Source organism: Macaca nemestrina, chromosome 1 (assembly GCF_043159975.1).
Source record: "Macaca nemestrina isolate mMacNem1 chromosome 1, mMacNem.hap1, whole genome shotgun sequence".
Lineage (NCBI taxonomy): Eukaryota > Metazoa > Chordata > Mammalia > Primates > Cercopithecidae > Macaca > Macaca nemestrina.
Genome location: NC_092125.1, coordinates 105,566,946 through 105,579,263, shown reverse-complemented (window position 1 = coordinate 105,579,263; position 12,318 = coordinate 105,566,946). Strand labels below are relative to the sequence as shown.

Here is a 12,318-nt window from a genome sequence, read left to right as displayed (position 1 = left end):
AGTAGTTGGGACTACAGGCGCCTGCCACCACGCCTGGCTAATTTTTGTATTTTCAGTAGAGATGGGATAAACATCATATTGGCCAGGCTGGTCTCAAACTCCTGACCTTATGATCTGCCTGCCTTGGCCTCCCAAAGTGCTGGGGTTACAGGTGTGAACCACTGCGTTCGGCCTATTTTTAATTTTTATTTTTTGAGATGGCAGTTTTGCTCTTGTTGCGCAGGCTGGAGTGCAATGGCTTGATTTCGGCTCACTGCAACCTCTGCCTCCCGGGTTCAAGCAATTCTCCTTCCTCAGCCTCCCACGTAACTGGGATTACAGGCATGCACCACCACGCCTGGCTAATTTTTGTATTTTTAGTAGAAGTAGGGTTTTGCCATGTTGGTCAGGCTGGTCTTGAACCTCTGACCTCAGGTGATCCGCCCACCTCAGCCTCCCAAAGTGCTGGGATTACAGGCATGAGCCACTGCACCTGGCCCCAGCTGTTTAAAAAAAAACACACATTTTGAGAGGTGAAGTGAAGGTCTTGCTGTATTTTGCAGCCTGGTCTCAAGCACCTGACTTCAAGCAATCTCCCCACCTCTGTGAAATTATTAGTTTAGTAAACTACTTACTATGGACAATTGACTCTTTGTAATATGTAGATATTCTTTTATTATATACATATATGTTTTTTGAAATGGAGTCTCGTTCTGTTGTCAGGCTTGAGTGCAGTGGCATGATCTCGGCTCACTGCAACCTCTGAGTCCCAGGTTCAAGTGATTCTCCTGCCTCAGCCTCTGGAGTAGCTGGGACTACATGTGCGCACCACCCCACCAAGCTAATTTTTGTATTTTTGGTAGAGACAGGGTTTCACCATGTTGGCCAGGCTGGTCTTGATCTCTTGACCTCATGATCCACCTGCCTCAGCCTCCCAAAGTGCTGGGATTACAGGCGTGAGCCACCACAGCTGGCCTACAATTTTTTTTTTTTTTTTTTTTTTAATTTAAAACTTACCGGCTGGGTATGGTGTCTCACACCTGTAATCCCAGCACTTTGGGAGGCTGAGGCACGTGGATCACTTGAAGTCAGGAGTTCCAAGACCAGCCTGGTCAACATGGTGAAACCATGTCTCTACTAAAAGTCGAAAAATTAGCCAGGCGTGGTGGCATGCGCCTGTAATCCTAGCTACTTGGGAGACTGAGGCATGAGAATCACTTGAACCTGGGAGGCGGAGGTTGCAGTGAGCCAAAATCAAGAGCCACCGCACTACAGCCTGGGTGACACAGTGAGACTCTGTCTCAAATATATTAGAAAAATAATAAAAATAAAATTTACTATTTTAGCCTTTTTTCTTTTCTTTTTTTTCTTTCTTTCTTTTTTTAAATCCAAGACAGTGTTTTGTAATCCCAAAATGCTGGGATTACAGGTGTGAACCACCACACCTGGCCCTGTTACAATTTTAAATTTCGTTTTTTTGAAGTTAAAAAACTTTGTGGACTGGATTTGATTATGCCTGTAAGCGTAGCACTTTGGGAGGCTGAGGAGGGAAGATCGCTTAAGGCCAGGAGTTCAGACCAGCCTGGCAATATGGTGAGATCCTGTCTCTTAAAAAAAAAAAAAAAAAAATTCAAAAATTAGCTGGCTGTGGTGGCATGCGCCTGTGGTCCTAGTACTTAGGAGGATGGGGCAAGAGAATCACTTGAGAGCCCAGGAGCTGGAGGCTGCAGTGTGCCATGATCACACCACCACACTCCAGCCTGGCTATAGAGTGAGACCTTGTCTCTTAAAAATACTTTTATTGGCCGGGCGCGGTGGCTCAAGCCTGTAATCCCAGCACTTTGGGAGGCCGAGACAGGCGGATCACGAGGTCAGGAGATCGAGACCATCCTGGCTAATATGGTGAAACCCCGTCTCTACTAAAAATACAAAAAACTAGCCGGGCGAGGTGGTGGGCGCCTGTAGTCCCAGCTACTCGGGAGGCTGAGGCAGGAGAATGGCGTAAACTCGGGAGGCGGAGCTTGCAGTGAGCTGAGATCCGGCCACTGCACTCCAGCCTGGGCGACAAAGCGAGACTCCGTCTCAAAAAAAAAAAAAAAAAAAAAACTTTTATTATGGTAAGATATATTACATGAGACTTATTTTAAAATGTTAAGTACGTTCATAATGAGTGTGGTCATTACTACTATTCATTTCCAGAACTTGTCCATCATCCCAAATAGTAATTCTGTATCCATTAAATAATAAATCCTCATTCCTCCCTGTTCCCAGCTTCTAAGTAACCTCTTCTATATTCTGTTCTGTTCTTCTTTTTTAATATGTGTGCTGCCGAAGTGAGCACTTATTTTCTTTAAGCAAATCTCAGAATTGTGTGAGACCGTTCTGTTTTCTTTTTTTTTTTTTGAGATAGGGTCTTCTGTCGCCCAGGCTGGAGAGCAGTGGTGTGATCATGACTCACTGCAGCTTCTGCCTCCTGGGCTCAAGCAATTTTCCCACCTCAGCCTCCCGAGTAGCTGGGACCACAGGCGTGTGGCACCGCACCTGGCTAACTTTGGTATGTTTAGTAGAGACAGGGTTTTGCCATGTTGCCTAGGATGGTCTCAGACTCCTGGCCTCAAGTGATCCACCCTCCTTGGCCTCAGAAAGTGCTGGGATTATAGATATGAGCCACCATCCCTGGCCCTGTTTTCTTTTTTCTTTTTTTTTTTTTTTTTGAGACGGAGTCTCGCTCTGCTGCCCAGGCTGGAATGCAGTGGCCGGATCTCAGCTCACTGCAAGCTCCGCCTCCCGGGTTCACGCCATTCTCCTGCCTCAGCCTCCCGAGTAGCTGGGACTACAGATGCCTGCCACCTCGCCCGGCTAGTTTTTTGTATTTTTTTTTTAGTAGAGACGGGGTTTCACCGTGTCAGCCAGGATGGTCTCGATCTCCTGACCTCGTGATCCGCCCGTCTCGGCCTCCCAAAGTGCTGGGATTACAGGCTTGAGCCCCACTGCGCCCGGCCTTCTTTTTTCTTTTTTCTTTTTTTTTTTTTTTTGAGATGGAGTCTCACTCTGTCACCCAGGCTGGAGTGCAATGGCAGGATCTCAGCTTACTGCAACCTCCGCCTCCTGGGTTCAAGCAGTTCTCCTGCCTCAGCCTCCCTAGTAGCTGGGATTACAGGCACCTGCCACCACGCCCAGCTAATTTTTTGTATTTTTAGTAGAGATAGGGTTTCACTATGTTGGCCAGGCTGTTCTTGAACTCTTGACCTCAGGCAGTCCACCCACCTCAGCCTCCCAAAATGCTGGGATTACAGGTGTGAGTCACTGCACCCAGCCCTTTTTTTCTTTTTTTTTTTTCTTTGAGAGGGAGTCTTGCTCTGTCGCCCAGGCTAGAGTGCAGTGGTGTGGTACGATCTCACCTCACTGCACCCTCCTCCTCCCGGGTTCAAGCAGTTCTCCGCTTTAGCCTCCTGAGTAGCTGGGATTACAGGTGTGCACCACCACACCTGGCTAATTTTTGTATTTTTAGTAGAGACAGGGTTTCACCATGTTGGCCAGGCTGGTCTGGAACTCCTGACCTTGTGATCTGCCTGCCTTGGCCTCCCACTCCCAAAGTGCTGGGATTACAGGTGTGAGCCACCGTGCCTAGCCACCCAGCCTGACCTTTATTTATTTATTTATTTATTTATTTAGAGAAGGAGTCTCGCTCTGTTGCCCAGGCTAGAGTGCAGTGGGGCATCTCAGCTCACTGCAAGCTCCGCCTCCTGGGTTCACCCCATTCTCCTGCCTCAGCCTCCCGAGTAGCTAGGACTACAGGTGCCTGCCACCACGCCTGGCTAATTTTTTTTTTGGATTTTTAGTAGAGGCGGGGTTTCGCCATGTTAGCCAGGATGATCTCGATCTCCTGACCTCGTGATCCACCCACCTCGGCCTCCCAAAGTGCTGAGATTACAGGCATGAGCCACCATGCCCGGCCATCAGCCTGATCTTTTAAATGAAATTGCTGTGTGTGTTTTTGTGTGTGTTTTTGTGTGTGTCTGTAGGTAGGTAGCTATAGCTGTTTTCCTCCTAAATTTATGGGTGAGTTTAGAGAATGTGCCCAAGAGTAGAATGCTGCTCATTCATTCTGAATTCATAGGTAACTTTTGGAAACATTGTTTTCTTTTTTGCTTTATTTGGTATGAATGATGCTATAAAAAGTTGTGGGTCACTGACTCTGAAGGAAATTAGTGTTTTGTTTTGTTTTTTTTTTTAGCCCAGGAAATAACACTTGAAAGATAAGGACCTGGCCGGGCGCGGTGGCTCACGCCTGTAATCCCAGCACTTTGGGAGGCCGAGACGGGCGGATCACGAGGTCAGGAGATCGAGACCATCCTGGCTAACACGGTGAAACCCCGTCTCTACTAAAAATACAAAAACAAAAAACTAGCCGGGCGAGGTGGCGGGCGCCTGTAGTCCCAGCTACTCGGGAGGCTGAGGCAGGAGAATGGCGCAAACCCGGGAGGCGGAGCTTGCAGTGAGCTGAGATCCGGTCACTGCACTCCAGCCCGGGCTCAGAGCAAGACTCCGTCTTAAAAAAAAAAAAAAAAAGAAAGAAAAATAAGGACCAATAACTTGGTCCTTTGGCTAATATGCTTAAGTGACTGAATTAGATAGAGGTCTTTGTAATCCTGTTGGAAGTGATCCCGGCAATCTGTTTCCTATAAGTACCTTCCCTACAAAAAAGACTGGGCTCGGTGGTTCACATCTGTAATCCCAGCACTTTGAGAGGCTGAGGTGGTGGATCACCCGCGGTCAGGAGTTCGAGAGACCAGCCTGGCGAACATGGTGAAACACTGTCTCTACTAAAAATACAAAAATTAGCCAGGCATAGTGTTGTGTGCCTGTAATCTTAGCTACTCGAGAGACTGAGGCATGAGAATCGCTTGAACCTGGGAGGCGGAGGTTGCAGTGAGCCAAGATCACGCCACTCCACTCCAGCCTGGGCAACAGAGCAAGACTCTGTCTCAAATAAATAAATAAATATAAAATAAAAAATGAAGGACTTTGCTTTTGGTAGTGATGTGTATAAAATATTTAAACAGAAGTAAAAGCAAACTAATGGAAGTGTCTTAGACATGGATGCTGAGTGGAGAATGGTTAAGTCAATCAGTTGTCCCAGCTTTCATCTCTGGTGTCCTCCATATTGATTAGATATGGATGCTCTACCCTTCTATAGCATTCCTGGGAGATGGTCGGGAAGAAGAAGGGAGTCTCAGGCCAGAAGGATGGTGGCCAGACGGAATCCAACGAGGAAGGCAAAGAAAATCGAGACCGGGACAGAGACTATAGTCGGCGACGTGGTGGGCCACCAAGACGGGGGAGAGGTGCCAGCCGTGGACGAGAGTGTATGCATGGGGCTTTATCAAAACCAGCTGTGGGTCAGTAATGTCTAGACTCTAGGGATGTGCCAGGGCTCTGCTAGGCAGGACCCAAGAACCATTATATTATCCTTTTGCTTTTCTTGCCATCATCTCTTCTGAGACCTTGACATCTCTTGCATGTAGCCTTTTGTACCAACAGCCACCAGTCTGGCATGAGATTACCCTGTAGTCATTTGTAAAGTTAAATTTGACGTGCAGCTCTCCGTTAAGGCACATTACCATTCCCCGAGTAACATGTTCCCATCCTTCCAGCTCATTTTCTCTTCATTGTTTTTTTAATTCCCAATACCATATTACATACCATTTATATATTTGTATATATCTTGTTGACTGTGCTCTGGCCATCTGTGGTTTGGTTTTTTTGTTTGTTTGTTTGTTTTGTTTTTTAATTTTTATTTTTATTTCAGTTCGAGGTCAGGAAAATGGATTGGATGGCACCAAGAGTGGAGGGCCTTCTGGAAGAGGAACAGAAAGAGGCAGAAGGGGCCGTGGCCGAGGCAGAGGTGATCAGTTTGTAGGGGGATGGATACTGGGGGCAGGTTACTCTTTATTCATTAGCGGTCTGCTTTACTTTTTATTGTTAGAGGTAGTCTCACTCTTACCCAGGCCGGAGTGCAGTGGCCCAGTCATAGCTCACTGCAGCCTCAGACTCCTGTGCTCAAATGATCCTCCTGCCTCAGGCTCCCTAGTAGCTAAGACTACAGGTGGCTGCCAATATGCCTTTTTTTTTTTTTTTTGAGACGGAGTCTCACACTGTAACCCAGGCTGGAGTACAGTGGCACGATCTCAGCTCACTGCAAACTCCACCTCCCAGGTTCACACCATTCTCCTGCCTTAGCCTCCTAAGTAACTGGGACTATAGGCACCCGCCACCACGCCTAGCTAATTTTTTTTTTTTTTTTTGAGATGGAGTCTCGCTCTGTTGCCCAGGCTGGAGTGCAGTGGCCAGATCTCGGCTCACTGCAAGCTCCGCCTCCCGGGTTCACGCCATTCTCCTGCCTCAGCCTCCCGAGTAGCTGGGACTACAGGCGCCCATCACCTCGCCTGGCTAGTTTTTTGTATTTTTTAGTAGAGACGGGGTTTCACCGGGTTAGCCAGGATGGTCTCGATCTCCTGACCTCATGATCCGCCCATCTCGGCCTCCCAAAGTGCTGGGATTACAGGCTTGAACCACCGCGCCCGGCCCAATTTTTTGCATTTTTAGAAGAGACGGGGTTTCACTGTGTTAGCAAGGATGGTCTCGATCAAGGTGGTCTCAATCTCCTGACCTCGTGATCCGCCTGCGTCGACCTCTTAAAGTGCTGGGATTACAGGCATGAGCCACCGCGCCCAGCCACTTTTTTTTTTTGAGACAGAGTCTCACTCTGTTGCCTAGGCTGGAGTGCGGTGACTCCATCTTGGCTCACTGCAGCCTCTACCTTTAGTAGAGACGAGGTTTCACCATGTTGCCCAGGCTGGTGTTGAACTCCTGACCTCAGGTGATCCACTTGCCTCAGCCTACCAAAGTACTGGGATTACAGGTGTGAACCAGTATGCCTGGCCCACCTGGCTTAATTTTTGGCTCACTGCAACCTTTGCCTCCCGGCTTCAAGCGATTCTCCTGTCTCAGTCTCCCGAGTAGCTGGAATTACAAGCGTGCACCACTATGCCTAGCTAATTTTTGTATTTTTAGTAGAGACGCAGTTTCACCACATTGGCCAGGCTGGTCTCGAACTCCTGACCTCAAGTGATGCGCCCGCCTCGCTAATTTTTAAATGCTTCTGTGGAGATGGAGTCTTAATGTCTTGCCCAGGGTGGTCTCAAACTCCTGGCTTCAAGAGCTGTTCCTGCTTGGCCTCTCAAAATGCTGAGGTTATAGGTGTGAGACACAGCACTTGGCTCCAGGGTCTTCTTTGTTTAAAAGCAAATTAACATGAAGTCTAGTTAATTATTGAAGTCTCATGCATATATTAGAGGTTACAGAAGGGGAGAGTGAGAAAGAAGGTAGATGTCATTTCCTCTAGTCTTTATTGCTAGTATTGTATTTGCTTGAGGACGTGGTAGTCTGAGCAGCAAAAGAACAATCTCTCTGACGTGTCTTCCTCTATTACTCTATTAGTAGTCCTACTCTATTACTGATATGTAACATGGGACAGAGAGAAAGAACATCTGATAGTATCAACCACGTTTTATTCCTGAGCTGCCTCAGCTGGCAAGGTAGTTTTTTGTATTTTTGAGGCAAGGTTTCACTGTCACCCAGGCTGGACTGCAGTGGTGTGGTCTCAGCTCATTGCAACCTCTGCTTCCTGGGCTCAAGTGATCCTCCTGCCTTAGCACCCCAAGGAGCTGAGACTATAAGCGTGTGCTACCACACTTGGCAAATTTTTGTACTTTTTGTAGAGATAGTGTTTTGCTCTATTGCCTAGGCTGGTCTCGAACTTTTGGATGCAAGCAATCCACCCGCCCTCAGCCTTTCTTCTTCTTTTTTTTTTTTTTTTTTGAGACGGAGTCTCGCTCTGTCACCCAGGATGGGGTGCAGTGGCCGGATCTCAGCTCACTGCAAGCTCCGCCTCCTGGGTTTATGCCATTCTCCTGCCTCAGCCTCCCGAGTAGCTGGGATTACAGGCACCCGCCACCTCGCCCGGCTAGTTTTTTGTATTTTTTAGTAGAGACAGGGTTCCACCATGTTAGCCAGGATGGTCTCGATCTCCTGACCTCGTGATCCGCCCGTCTCGGCCTCCCAAAGTGCTGGGATTACAGGCTTGAGCCACCGTGCCCGGCCAATTTTTTTTGTTGTTGTTGAGACGGAGTCTCGCTCTGTCGCCCAGGCTGGAGTGCAGTGGCGTGATCTCGGCTCACTGCAAGCTCCGCCTCCCGGGTTCACGCCATTCTCCTGCCTCAGCCTCCCGAGTAGCTGGGACTACAGGCGCCCGCCACCTCGCCCGGCTAGTTTTTTTTTTTTTTTTTTTTTTGTTTTTTTTTTTTTTTTTAGTAGAGACGGGGTTTCACCGTGTTAGCCAGGATGGTCTCGATCTCCTGACCTCGTGATCCGCCCGTCTCGGCGTCCCAAAGTGCTGGGATTACAGGCTTGAGCCACCGTGCCTGGCCCACCCTCAGCCTTTCAAAGTGCTGGGATTACCACCATAAGCCACTGTGCCTGCCTGGCAAGGAAGTTTTACATCAACTTTTAAGATACATCTCTCTTCTCTTTTTGTCATTCTTTCTTTAGGTGGCTCTGGTAGGCGAGGAGGAAGGTTTTCTGCTCAAGGAATGGGGTAAGTTCCATTGATCTAATGTCTTAATGTTTTTTCCCTTAAAAATTACTGTAGGCAGCCTTAACCAGAATGATCAGAATGATTTCTAGACTATATGGTCAAAAAGATGTGAGGACTTAGGACTCATTTTTTAGGGATAAACCTTTACCACCTGAATCATTACCTATATTTTATATATCTTTATTTCAATCAATACACCTGTTATTTTCTCAGAATGTCTTAGATATATGTTGAGATTATACCATGAAATTTTGGGTAGAGTGATAAGTGAGAAAAAGTAGGTAACACACAGGATTATAGAATAGGGCCATGATAGATTTGTACTAGAAAGGATGCAGTCAAGATTTTGATTCTTTCAGTTAATATTTGCCAAAGCTGCTTAGAGGTCAAAGACTCTTAAGTTTTATTTTTTCCAGAACCTTTAACCCAGCTGATTATGCAGAGCCAGCCAATACTGATGATAACTATGGCAATAGTAGCGGCAATACGTGGAACAACACTGGCCACTTTGAACCAGATGATGGGACGAGTGAGTGACCATTTATCATTCATTTCTTGTCTCGGGGAATCTAAGGAAATAGTTTTTTTGTGGTTATAGTTACATTAAAATGTGGAGGAATAGTATTTGGTTATGGAGATAGGGTGAGAAAGGGCTTGCAATTGTATTACTATGTGTACTGTTTATGTAACGTGCATATGGGCACATTACGCATGCTATTTCAGTTAATGCTGCTTTATATTGTATGAAATAGTTGTTATTTATCATCACTTTCCAGATGACAAAACTAAGGCTGAAAGAGAGGTTATAAATTTGCTAGCATTTGAACTCAGCGTTGTTTGACCCTGAAAGTCCATGCCCTTTCAATTATACTATGTCATGCTATTAGGTCCAAGTGTATTTTCTAGTGTTTATGTTAGGGTAGCTTTGCCTTTTGAAAAGATAGCCAGAATTAATTAATCAAGCCACTGCTTGTAAAGATGAACAAGGCCCAGAATCAAAGTCCACACTATCCATTTATTTGTTTTCTGTTACTGAGATAAGAATATCCTTTTTTTCCCTTTATTTTTGGGACACATCAGTATATGAACAAAAAGATTTCGAAATCTCTCTAGTCTTTCTGGTGCCCCGTTGAACAGCCTTCTTGGTGTGATGGAGTATTGAGGATTGGAATAAGATTACTTTTTTGTTAACTGACTTTGGTGCCTGTGTCTGGGCTGGATATAAATGTTTAAGGAGGCCGGGCGCAGTGGCTCACGCCTGTAATCCCAGCACTTTGGGAGGCCGAGGCGGGCGGATCACAAGGTCAGGAGATCGAGACCACGGTGAAACCCCGTCTCTAAAAATACAAAAAATTAGCCGGGCGCGGTGGCGGGCGCCTGTAGTCCCAGCTACTCAGGAGGCTGAGGCAGGAGAATGGCGTAAACCCGGCAGATGGAGCTTGCAGTGAGCCGAGATCGTGCCACTGCACTCCAGCCTGGGCGACAGAGCGAGACTCTGTCTCAAAAAAAAAAAAAAAAATGTTTAAGGATATGTTAAGCTGTCGTATACACCTAAGATGTGTTTGGGGGTGGATACGTGTGCCACTTTTAATAAGAGCAGTTCATTTTAGTAAGAAAACTCTGGTGTACTTTCTTGAACAGCTGTCTTTTTTTTTTTTTTTTTTTTTTTTTTGAGACGGAGTCTCGCTCTGTCGCCCAGGCTGGAGTGCAGTGGCGCGATCTCGGCTCACTGCAAGCTCCGTCTCCCGGGTTCACGCCATTCTCCTGCCTCAGCCTCCCGAGTAGCTGGGACTACAGGCGCCCACAACCGCGCCCGGCTAATTTTTTGTATTTTTAGTAGAGACGGGGTTTCACCGTGGTCTCGATCTCCTGACCTTGTGATCCGCCCGCCTCGGCCTCCCAAAGTGCTGGGATTACAGGCGTGAGCCACCGCGCCCGGCTTGAACAGCTGTCTTATTCTGGCTGAGCTAACACATGAGAGCCTAAGGCTTTTTTCCCTCTTACAAAGGGGGATGAGTAGGGCCTGAAATAGGCTCTTTGACTCCTTACCTGTTTAAATTTGCCTTGTCGCCTTTCTCAGATACGTGATCTCTGGGCCTTTAGGAGAGCCTTTGGCACAAATAGCTTCTCACCTTTTTCCTACAATATATTATTCCTGAGACTCTGAATGTTGTCTGCTTTTTGTTCGCCAAGTTGCTATCTTATAAATTCATTTTTAACGTATTTCATGGGTGGAGGCTGAAGTTGAATTATAGGTATCTTTGAATTTCTGCATTGTTTAGTTATAAAATGTCCTGTTATAGTTTAACTTACTATACTTTGGAGACATTAGAACTGCTCTTCATTCATCTATTGATGGCTTTGTAGAGGCAGTAGTAGCAGTCTATAACAAATAAGTTACTGTTTTTGAGCTCTAGCTTATTCCTGGGTATTTGGCTTTTTATCTTTGGCAGGTAAGATGGTGGAAGTTGAAAAGTTTGTTTTTAGTTGTGAATGGAAATTCAGGCATCGGGTCCCAGTCCTTAGCCTTAGCTGTCTTCAGTAAGGATCTGGTTGGGTAAACAGGGAAGGGTAAAGTGTGTGTGTTAATTTCTACTGAGTAGAAAAGGAAGCAGATGTGGAAGGCTGGAATTGGAAATCTGATTTGTGGCTGAATGTGATGCCACTATCATCTTGTTAGTGTGAAAGTGTTGATTATAGCTTCATGAATTCCCATTGTTGTTCATTTCTTTTTTTTTTTTTTTTCTTTTCTGTTTTTCTTTTTTGAGACAGTCTTGTTCTGTCACTCAGGCTGGAGTGCATTGGTGCGATCTTGGCTCATTGCAGCCTCTGCCTCCCGAGTTCAATCTGTTCTCATGTCTCAGCCTCCTGAGTAGCTGGGACTACAGGTGCACGCCACCACGCCTGGCTAATTTTTGTATTTTTAGTAGAGATGGGGTTTCACCATGTTGGACAGGCTGGTCTCAAACTCCTGACCTCAAGTGATCCACCTGCCTTGGCCTCCCAAAGTGCTGGTGATTACAGGTGTGAGCCACCACACCTGGCCATTGTTAATTTCATGGTATTAACATACCTTCATGCATAGTTTCTTTTTGTGTTTTCCTGATAGCAAACTTCAATTTCCCCTTTAAATTAAAAAAAAAAAAAATTTCCAAACCTACCCTTAAAATATCCACAGGTACAATGGGAATTATGTATTTGGGCAGACATTCTCATTTACAAGCAAAATTTCACTGGTTGTTTTTTCTTTTCTTTTTTGTTTCAGGACTTAATTTCATTGGGGTTGAGGGGTCAAATTATCCCCGAAAATTTGAGACTGCTCCTGGTATGATACATCCAGGTGCCTAACTGCCCCGGACATTTTTGTAGATTTTTATGAGCTGTAATATCTGTGGATAGGTCATTTTTCTATCTTTCTGCTTTTTCTTTTTCTGCCTTTTCCTCTCATTTTTCTGTGTCCACTTTTCTTTCTGTTCACTTAATGAATAATTGACAATTACACTGATTGCTTTCTGCTAATGGAACGGAAACCCTCGTCTGTTGTTTAGAGCATTTCCATCTTTACTGTTCCTTAATGCTTCCTTAGATCTCTCTTCCTCAGCCATGACCGTGTATCCCGAATAGGAACATATCAGTTAGGTATCTACATTCCTCCTTTCCATCCCAGTTGAAGTCATCAG

The 12,318-nt window shown here is 46.0% G+C and overlaps 1 protein-coding gene across 30 annotated transcripts in view; it reads left to right on the top strand.

Moving 5' to 3' along the window:
- The window catches only part of LOC105497966 (ubiquitin associated protein 2 like), a 56,123-nt gene that overhangs the window by 11,192 nt on the left and 32,613 nt on the right, over positions 1-12,318 (top strand). For 20 of the 30 annotated variants that reach the window (XM_011769574.2, XM_071084814.1, XM_071084833.1 and 17 more), the window contains exons 5-8: positions 5,180-5,348; positions 5,792-5,887; positions 8,593-8,638; positions 9,055-9,167. In XM_011769574.2, coding sequence (XP_011767876.1) covers positions 5,180-5,348; positions 5,792-5,887; positions 8,593-8,638; positions 9,055-9,167 — 424 coding nt within the window. Of the gene's footprint in view, positions 1-5,179; positions 5,382-5,791; positions 5,888-8,592; positions 8,639-9,054; positions 9,168-12,318 lie in introns of all 30 variants that reach the window. The other 10 variants (XM_011769573.2, XM_011769572.2, XM_011769569.2 and 7 more) reach the window with 1 other exon arrangement.